The sequence below is a fragment of the Montipora foliosa genome, chromosome 6 (assembly GCF_036669935.1).
Source record: "Montipora foliosa isolate CH-2021 chromosome 6, ASM3666993v2, whole genome shotgun sequence".
In the NCBI taxonomy this organism is placed as follows: Eukaryota; Metazoa; Cnidaria; class Anthozoa; order Scleractinia; family Acroporidae; genus Montipora; species Montipora foliosa.
In genome coordinates, this window is record NC_090874.1 from 4,076,846 (window position 1) to 4,086,845 (window position 10,000).

Consider the following 10,000-nt stretch of genomic DNA (forward strand, 5'->3'; position numbering starts at 1 on the left):
AGGAAAAATGGCACGGGTCCAATGAAAAGTGGAACGGTTCCACTCATTTTTGTAAAGAAACAGTGAACTTTTATCCCTTCCGCTACGGGACCATAGGCGCCTATAACCGCGGAACGGATAAAAGTTCACTGTTTCTCCACAAAAATGAATGTAAACGCGCCTTGAAAGATTCTCTGTATAGTTTGTCCACGTTGTCGTCAAAACCTTAAATTTGGTCATTTCACCACAGGTAACCCAGGCTCACTGTGTGTGTCACGTAGGTATTAAAATATAGAGAACATATGAGGCGAAGTTTAGGTCTGAAAATTTGCTAGAAAATGGAAATAAAAATCGATAAAACTTACCATGTGGTGAGCTGTTGTTGTCTTTAATACGTACACGAAGTTTCGGGAAAAATGGTCCCCGTTCACCTTCCTTCATAGTATAGTGACAAGGTAGGAGACAGAAGCCAGCTAAGGACTCCGATCGACCCAAAACAAGCACGATTTTTTTCGTGAAAATCGAATCCAGTCGCTAAAAAAACACGCCAGGTTCGTGGAACAGGAATTTCTCTAAACCATGAATCCACTGAAGCATCTCCAGGTAGCAGCGCGAAGCCACCAGGCTCCGTAGAACTTGTAAGTTGACCTGCTAAAATGGCGGCCCGAAAGCGTTGAACTCGCGAAGTGTCCAATTCAAAATGGCACTGAACTCGGGACGCCTGGTGACGAGGGGAATATATGTCCCTCTGGAGGGGGACACCAGGCGTCCCGAGTTTCAATTTTCTAGCAAATTTTCAGACCTAAACTTCGCCTCATATGTTCTCTATATTTTAATACCTACGTGACGCACACAGTGAGCCTGGGTTACCTGTGATTTCACGTAGTAGTTTTGACGAGTACGGGAGACTAGAATTGTTCAAAAAAGCGTGCCGCACGTGCAGCACGATCTTCAAGTTTTGGTTCTAAGAACTCCGAGAGTTCTCCTTAGAGTACAGAAGTAACTATGACTAAACGAGATTGCCAACGTGTTGCTGCTTCCTTTCAGTTCCTTATGTGGAATTTTCTCATGTATAAGTCGCAATAAGTTAGCTTTAATTAATACTCCTGTGGAAAAGCTACATGCTATTCAATGAACCTTTCCTTTGGAACACCAAAATGGAGGCGGAACAGTGATTTGCTTGTTCTTTTTATTTCAGCTCTAGAAAGTGCAAAATAGTAACAGCAATACTTATTGCCTCATTTATTGTTGCAATTATTATTATTGTGGTCCTTGTCTTGGTTTTGCGGACGAAGAAAGACGATAAGATACCACCATTGCCAACTGAAGGTAAAAACGCTAATCTTTTGTCCTCTGAACCAACTTTCAAAAACTCAGCTGGAAAATTTAAAACAAAGGGGCGAGTATGCTGATTATTAATGTTGTCAGTGAACAATTACGGAACACGACTTTGTGATACGGAATCGTCCGAGTGAGTGTAGAGTCACCTAACGGAAATTAATCTCAAAAATATACGATGGCGATTGAGATCGCCATTCAACAGTAGTATTGAGTGAGCCCAATAATGGCTTCGTTCATCCTTTTTTAAAAGTTTGCTTTCCTGTTCGCTGCAAGTCTGCAACTTGAAGTAATGAAATATGAACTGAAAACGTGAGGGCATATATGTCCATGTTACACAGCAATGAGATGCCCCTTCTCCTCAACTCAATAAAGTACCCGTTTAGCTCTACTTCTCAAGTTGACACCTACAGTTATACTAAAATATAACCTAATATTAACCCTAAACCCCAAGCTTGTTGTTGAATCGGCAGTTGACGTTTAGATTTCAAAAGGAACTTTGTGCTTAGCTTGTGTTGTCTTCCATAAAGCGAGCGACCCCGGCTCTTTCAAGAACGGATATCTTTATCCACTCTATATAGCGCTTTGGAGCGGTTTCAGTTGAGTGTCGTAAGACCAGTTATCCGACGTACCGCGAAAAGCATAGCAAAACTATTGAATATTTCCGTTCACCGTATATTGCAGTAGATTCCTACAAATTCCTACGGATTCCTGCAATGATGTTATATTTTTCCTGCAAGGATAAATACGTGGTTACCAAGGCAGTTTTCCAAACACTGGCGGAAAGCGAGAAAAGTTTGTCTTTGGTTGACAAATGTTTGTGAAGTGCGGTTTAGAGGTGAATTGGAGAAATGATCGAACTAACTAAACAATTTAAGCAATTGTCTCTTTATAGACACCTGAAAAATTCCTGTGACTTTAACGGCCCAGGATTCAAACCCACGACCTCTGTGATGCCGGTGCAGTGCTCTTATCAACTGAGCTATGAAGCCACTCAGTTGAGAGTCGGTCAATTTGTTGGCCTGAATATTTGTGAAGCGCCTTCTACTTGTCCTTCTGCTGTTGTCAATAGTTAGAACCAGGCTTAATCAATAGCAGCTTTGGCTAATAAACTGGAAAAAGCAACCTGTGATGATCTTTCAACAAAAATAAAGCTAAATTATTTAATTGTCTTATTATTGTTGGATTCTTGCAGCCCCGCGTGGATTCGTGAAAATTCCTACAAGCGCCATAATCGTTCATTACAACGTTATTTTTTCGACCAATCACAACAAGCGAAAACAGCGCGATGAACAATTTTTATAATCGCGGGAAAATACTCGTGCAAATTGCGGTTGGTTTTGATTTTGCTTCTCATTGATTGGATGTTTTTGAGCCAATCACAAAGCGACGTCATGACAATCGCGACTTCTTGACAGTCACGTGAAAAACACTTTATCCGCTGGTAAAGACTTATCCGCTTTTTGGACAACTGGACATATGTGACCTCGCGAGCTTAGTTTAAACGCCTTTCTTCTCTTCTCAATTGAATAGTCTTTAGATAGTAAGTTGTAGTTGAACTAACGGGATAGTCATGTTTGAAAACTATAAGCTTGTAATAATTATTTTTTAACGGCGTTTTCTGTGATGCTATCCTCGCAAGACTCTTACTGATGGCATTGTCTAACATTCCTAAAGCCGTCAAGCGTCCCCGGTGGTTGGTTGGTTGGTTGGTCGGTCGGTCGGTTCTTTTGCTCGTTTGTTTTATTCATTTGTAAATTCATATATTCGTTCATTCTTTATTTCTCCATTCATTTTCCCCTCCAGCCAGTATATTAATAAAAATAAATAAATAAATAAGCACGCGTTTCTTTCTTTGATTTTTTGCATCTTAGCTCCGGCGGGGCCTGATGGACCATACGCTAGCGGAGTTGTCGCTGCCGACGCTGGACGCTGTTCTGAGTTGGGCCGAGACATTCTCAAGAAAAATGGGTCAGCGGTTGACTGTGCTATTGCTACCCTTTTTTGTATAGGGATCATCAATATGCATTCAGCTGGTGTCGGGGGCGGTGGCTTTATGACGGTATATATTCGGAGCTTGAAAAAGGTCCAAATATTCGACCATAGAGAAGTGGCGCCTAGGTTGGCAAACAGTACAATGTACATCAACAGTTCTCTTAGCTCCAGATATGGTAAGTCATGGTCATTTTTGAAATCACATTTCCCCGTGTAATATGTGTTGTAAGCGGAGACATTTCTCGTTAATTGGCTATGTGATTATAAATATCTCTAATCAGGCGAGCCGTTTTAAATGTAAATCAGTCCAGCAAACCACAACGCCTAGGAGAACCATTGGGTTGTACATGTCGTCGTTCTTAACTCTTATGAGCGTTAATGCTAATTCGACCAACCAGCTCGGCCCTGGGGCCCGTTTTCGGGTGTGGCAATTTCCTTTGTATCTCAAGAACGGAGAGGACTTCACAGTTATTTTGCTTTTTGTTACCATGAAAACGTGTTAAAAGATCAGCTATCGAAAACAAGCTGTTGACAGTTTCACAAATGGCTTTTCGGGACTTGCGAGAAACAGCGAGAAACAGGCCCCTGGCGTTCCTTTCTTCACAAGGAATGCCTAACTTTATAGCTTTAAAGTTGGCAAATTATTTGCATTTTCGTCTTTTCAAACCATGTTCAGTTGAGTCCAGTTCTTAGAAAAACGAGATCGCAAGGAGCTTTTCGGGCATGAAAAGTTTTCTAATCTGTCAGTTTGAAACGGTTCCCTCGGTTTTATTTTTAGAGAAACAACCCGTGCCACGGTCTTTGGATTTCCAAATGGTTGGCAGTTTGAACACATCATTGCCACCATTGCCTAATTGACAGGCATTCGATCGTTGTTCACAATTGTGCCATTTTGTTCCATTATTTCCATAGGTACATCTGCTTCAGGGGTACCTGGAGATGTAAATGGATATTACACAGTTTGGAAAAAATACGGCAGATTATCTTGGAGGGAACTTGTTCAACCTGCTATTGACATGGCAAAGAACGGATTTCCATTTGGCAAATCTGCACATGAAGCGGGTCTCCGTTCCTTGACGTCTATAAAAAAAGACCCTGGGTTAAGGTATAATGATGGTTACTGCTCCTCTGGTTATATGGCTATGCATGGTATGTGTTAGGTACTGGCAACTCGTTGTGAAGCAGTGGAAAGCCCGTGGGGGAGGGGGAGGGGATGGGAACTTCGCATATGAAGGGGTGAGGATGCTCGTCGGAAATTTTGAATTGAACCCCTAAAGGAGACCAATCTGGGCCTCGCCCAGGATTTTTTTGACCCCTAAAAGAGACCATATTTACAACATATTAAATATATACGTTTTAATTTCATCGCAAGGAACCCTAAACGAGACCTTCACGGCTGCATATGGGCTAAATATGATGGCGTTTTACTCAGAAGACCCTAAGTGAGACCAAAGTTCGAAGTTTACATCCCTAAGCAAGAAGACGTGCATCCCTACCCCTTTCATATGCTGCGAGTCCCCCCCCCCCCCTCAACTCCCGGGGTGGAAAGTGTATTTATTGTTAAAGGTACCTATAAAGTGGTGTTTTGAACGTGTTAGGATTTACGACGAGACACTGAAGCGTAACACAACTTTAATCCACTGGACTCGGCTACACATCGATTTACAAAGGGGATGTATACGAGTGAAATGCTAGACGTACAAAAACCTTCGATAACAAGAGCGGGAACAACAACGAAAGTCACATGACACTCTACGTCCTACACACTAGGGTGGGGTTAGTATAACTATTCACAGGTCCAGTCTCTCGGGCTTCTTTGTAACTCTTCCAGAACGAGTACGGGCTGTAACAGAAAGAGTGCATCAACTTTTCATCTTAATCATCATCGTCATCGTCCTTCTGTGTAATGTGAATGTTTATTTCACAGAGAACTTTTGATAGACGACAAAGGAAACTTAAAGGAGCTGGGAGCCGATTTAAAAATGCCCAAGTTCGCGAGAACTTTGGAGATAATTCGTGATGACCCAGATAGTTTCTACAACGGCAACCTGGCTCAGGAAATAGTGAAAGATATTCAGGAAGGCGGCGGTATAATCACATTAGAAGACTTGAAAAACTACCAAACCGCGGAACGAACACCGCTTTCTCAAACAATGGGAGACTACACATTGTACACCAACCCACCGCCTGGAAGCGGCGCTGTTCTGTCATTGATTCTGAACATTTTGAAAGGTAAAATGAAGCTGTGAAGCTGATTAATTTTATACAGCTATGACTAAAAGCAACGGTACGATACGAAGTTCGAGAGATGTTTTAGTTAATTTGTCTCTGTTTATTACTAAGGCAGGTTTGACTAATTTTTCAGCAAAATCCACCTGCCCCCTCCCTGGTGGAGAAAAGCCCTGGGAACAAGGTTGAGCAAAACTGCATAAATATGATTTAAAAGCCTCCTTGTTGTCTCATGTCCTAACGTAAACTTGTCAGCGGTTTCGCTCTATAAAAAGGTGTTATGGTTTTTGAACAGTTGTGCTAAAAAGTGGTGGAAAAGTGCAGGACGCTTCAGATATTCCCGAAAATTTCTGCATGGCCTAGCACCCTCATATTTGGAAAATCTGATTCGAGTGAAGCCGGAAGGACGTTACCACCTCAGAAACAAAGATCAGTTGTTGGTTGCAAAAACTAAATGCAAAACATTTGGGGACAGGGCTTTCTTCAAATCTGGACCCGTGCTTGTGGAACAGTTTACCTGACAATATCAGGCAAATATCTAACATACAAAAGTTTAAAAAAGAACTCAAGACATTTTTATTTAGACTAATGAGCGTCAGCCATTTATATAAATGTAAATATACAAAAAATGACATTTTAGATTTTACTTAGACTAACTAATATATTCTTAATTATCTACATTAGGTTTCAGATGATATAATTTTATTGTAATATAATTTTAGGTATAATTTAATTTTTTAACTTTAACCAATTTCGGTTGTAAACAGCGCCATCGATTATTTATAGTGAAGGCGCTATATAAATGTATCATTATTATTATTATTATTATTATTATTATTATTATATTATTAAACCCGGGCTAATGCTAATCTATTTTGAGCAACTTGGCGCAGAGAGATACCTTTCGAACTGGTCTTTTGGACCTTCATATTCCGATAATTCGTAGTTCAATAAGCAAAGAAAAATGTCTCACAGATTTTTCAAAATGTTGACAGTTGGATATTATCACATTTATGAAACAATTATCGAAGTTAAGTGGTTTTAGATCCAACAATTATGTTTCTAAAGGTGGGATGAGCTTCATAATGAACTAATGGCAAAGGGATTTGGTTTAGTTTATTGCATTCGCCCATAGATACTTTGGTTCGTAGAGCTAAATCACAACTTCTTTTTAAGTGACATTACCTTCCTTGTCAAGGTTCAACGCCACCCCTTGACTCTTGAAATAACACCGAACGACTTTTCATATTCTTATGACCGTGTCCTTCTCGATTCGGCACAGGTTATAATTTCACAGAGGACAGCCGCAAAGATCTAAACAGCTCAGTTCTGACGTTCCATCGGATAGTAGAAGCGTTCAAGTTTGGTTACGCCTACAGAGCACTGCTTGGGGATGAAGACTTCTGGAACGTGACTGAGGTAGACTGCGATGTTTGCTCGCTTTATGATGTACATTGGTCAGAATTGGTCTGGAGTAAATGCAGTATCATCCACCCTTACCAGTAGCTGTAAAGGGCACATGGTTAATGCACTGTTCCATTGGCCCTCAGCTGTCTTTTACTGACACCTGGTTTCATCCTAGCTGGCCCTGGCATCCCTTTTCGCTTTCCTCAGGGCAGAGGATGGTTTTCCATGCCGTTATTGATTGACTCGCGTGTATAGACACTCGATGTAAGTGAGAACTTCAAAACACGGATTTAACTGAAAACAAAAGCTCTCCTGTTGGCATGCATGCAGCCGTTCACGTTGCAAAAAGACCTCGGCTTACTCTACGAAATTTCTACTCTGCAAAAACGAAACTCGGCAAACTCGACACTTAGTAAACTAAATATAACTCGAAGAAACCCGGTTCGAGAATGTTAACTGAGTTTGAGAAGAAAAATTCTAAGTTGAAACTCTAACTTCCTAGTGTCTTCTTGTCTTGGACTAACCCCAAAGGAAAAACTAATAAATTTCCTCCAAAAAAGGTCCAAAATATATTTCAAAAGTCTCTGTATACGCTCACTGAAGTCCCTTCTGCCATGTTTTCTCTGAAACGTGACTGAAATCACTGATTACCTTACTTTTGAATGATTGGAAAGATTACAGTAGGGAGATAACGCATCAAAGTTGAACGTGGTCCAGGAGTCATCAATTGGAGAACGATAAATGTCTTATTTCAGCAGAATTCTAATCAAAACATTGAGGAAGAGGCAATTACTTTAAAAATACCCCATTCTAGGGAAAAATAATATAAGAATCCGAAAAGAAAATTTCGATTTTCTTAAAACCCTCTGATCTTTTAGAAATACTAAAATAAATCTGCCTCCAGCAGAAGAGGTCCTTGTTTGAGCGGGTGCTCTCATCGCGGCCTTAGGCTCAATCGTTGCTGAAACATTATTCGAACTTCCAGAACAAACTTTATTTGTAAAGAGAAACACACAGGAACTTAAAAAAAAAACATCGCTCGCACTTGAGAACGCGTTATTTCTTCTAGTTAATATGCATTTGTTTTAAGGGTAGATCTCCTTTTTTCGGCACACACTTCGAGAGTAATGCCAGAACAAGGTAGAAGTCATTCAAGTCTCCAACAATGAGTGAACCTCTCGTACCGGGACAACACATCCGAAAACAATTTAAATTAATTAAAGAGTATAAAAGTATCCAAGTAAATCATCCGTCACTGTAAACAAAGGAGAATAAGGTATATTTTGAGACCAATGCGAAACTTGTGGCTTAAATCTATCGCGGGTTTTGATTGCCTGAAGGTATTGTAGGCATTTTCAATTTTAGCTGGAAAATTTTCAGCCTCTTAATTAAACGTTTTTGCTCCTAAGGAAGAAAATGAGATTGACAATATCAATCATTACATCATTTTATTTCCCAACTCAACACCGTGCCGTTAGATTCGTCGACGCAGGTCTTCTACAACCAACTTCAAGCGTTGTCCAAATTGACGCTGTAGATCAACATCGATCGTGCAATCATTCTCAGCAGATGCGTATATCACCTCCTCTAAGGAAAAGAACTTTCAAGTCGTTCTAGCGCTCAAGCACTAATTGGGGACACTGTAAATTGAAATTAACAATTAACACAAATCAAATCAAATGTTGGTTTTTGAAGAGAGGAGAAAACCGGAGTACCCGGAGAAAACCTCTCGGTGCAGAGAAGAGAACCAACTAACTCAACCCACGTATGACGCCGAGTCTGGGAATCGAACCCTGGCCACATTGGTGGGAGACGAGTGCTCTCACCACTGCGCCATCCCGGCACCCCAACAACTTTACAGGACTTCATTTTGAATTGTCTATTCCACCGTGATCCCTAAAATTTTGTTCTCAACTGCTCTTTCAGATGCTTTGCTACGAAATTGTCACCAATATAGAGAAGTTCTTCTCTTCAAAACTCAACTAGCCTCCTGAACAAAAAAGACTTTTTCCAAATCCAGTTGGGTGAACGGCAAAAACACCCTTTCCATCAAAAAGTGATAGTTTGGCTTCTTCTCGTTCATTTTCGTAATGGGATCGACAGTATTCATTACGCTGCGACATTCCAAGCTGAAGCCAATTAAAACACACAATATAATCGACACATCGCTCTGAGGAAATCTCGCTGTTAGGGCAGAAAGTCCCGAGGAATTCTCAGTTCTAACATCGTTAAAAACAGTAGTGTAGCAGATCTCGTAGCTCAGTTGATTTAGTTAATTATCTATAGTAGTATGTCTATCTACCTAACCACAATAAAATTTAATAATAACAATTCAAATGAAAGAAATAAAAATTCTGCTTTTCATGGAGGCCTTGTTTAAAATTTACTTAAAATTAAGGTATTACTTTAAACTGTGGCGACTTAATTTTAATTAGATTTGAAATCGGTCAGTGGAGACGCTTGTCTTAGGTCTACAGGTAAGTTGTTCCACAACTGAGCTCCACTGTACAAAAACCTTCTCTTGAGATAATTAGTTCGGGGTTGTGGAAGAACTAATTTGTTTTCGGTATTCCTTAACCGATAAGCACTTACATTGTCACTATATACAAATCTTGATCTCAGATAAACAGGTGTCATACCATGTAATGTTTTATACATTACTTTGATAGTAGAGTCTTTGCCACCCTAGTGCCCGGAACAAATCATTGTAACTTGCTATTGCAATTGTTTGGTATTCACGGTAAGCAGCTTCTATTGCTATTAAGTCTAAGTCATTGTTCCGCAAAGCTGCTACATCACCCGTTGAAAACAAACCTGAATACTCAATGTGGTCTGCCATTGGCTTCCTGCACAAAAACCCCCAAACCGCCTGCTAAGCAGGCAAGTAAGTGGCTCATTACCACCATATGGGATCCCGAAGAAAAAGAAACTCGACCAAATTTTAAACGTGGTCTGCCTGTAGCATCCCACGTAACTGTAGTTCGTTGTGCTATTAATTTAACCTCAGCGGAACTCTGCTCAGTATGAACCTGTTACGAGTCTCACAGCAGAA

General features: G+C 40.4%; 1 protein-coding gene across 3 annotated transcripts in view; it reads left to right on the forward strand.

Moving 5' to 3' along the window:
- Positions 1-10,000, forward strand: part of LOC138006369 (glutathione hydrolase 1 proenzyme-like) — a 26,509-nt gene that overhangs the window by 11,512 nt on the left and 4,997 nt on the right. For all 3 annotated transcript variants that reach the window (XM_068852645.1, XM_068852646.1, XM_068852647.1), the window contains 5 exons: positions 1,178-1,308; positions 3,192-3,488; positions 4,225-4,417; positions 5,240-5,544; positions 6,824-6,960. In XM_068852645.1, the coding sequence (XP_068708746.1) occupies positions 1,178-1,308; positions 3,192-3,488; positions 4,225-4,417; positions 5,240-5,544; positions 6,824-6,960 (1,063 nt within the window). The remainder of the gene's footprint in view (positions 1-1,177; positions 1,309-3,191; positions 3,489-4,224; positions 4,418-5,239; positions 5,545-6,823; positions 6,961-10,000) is intronic.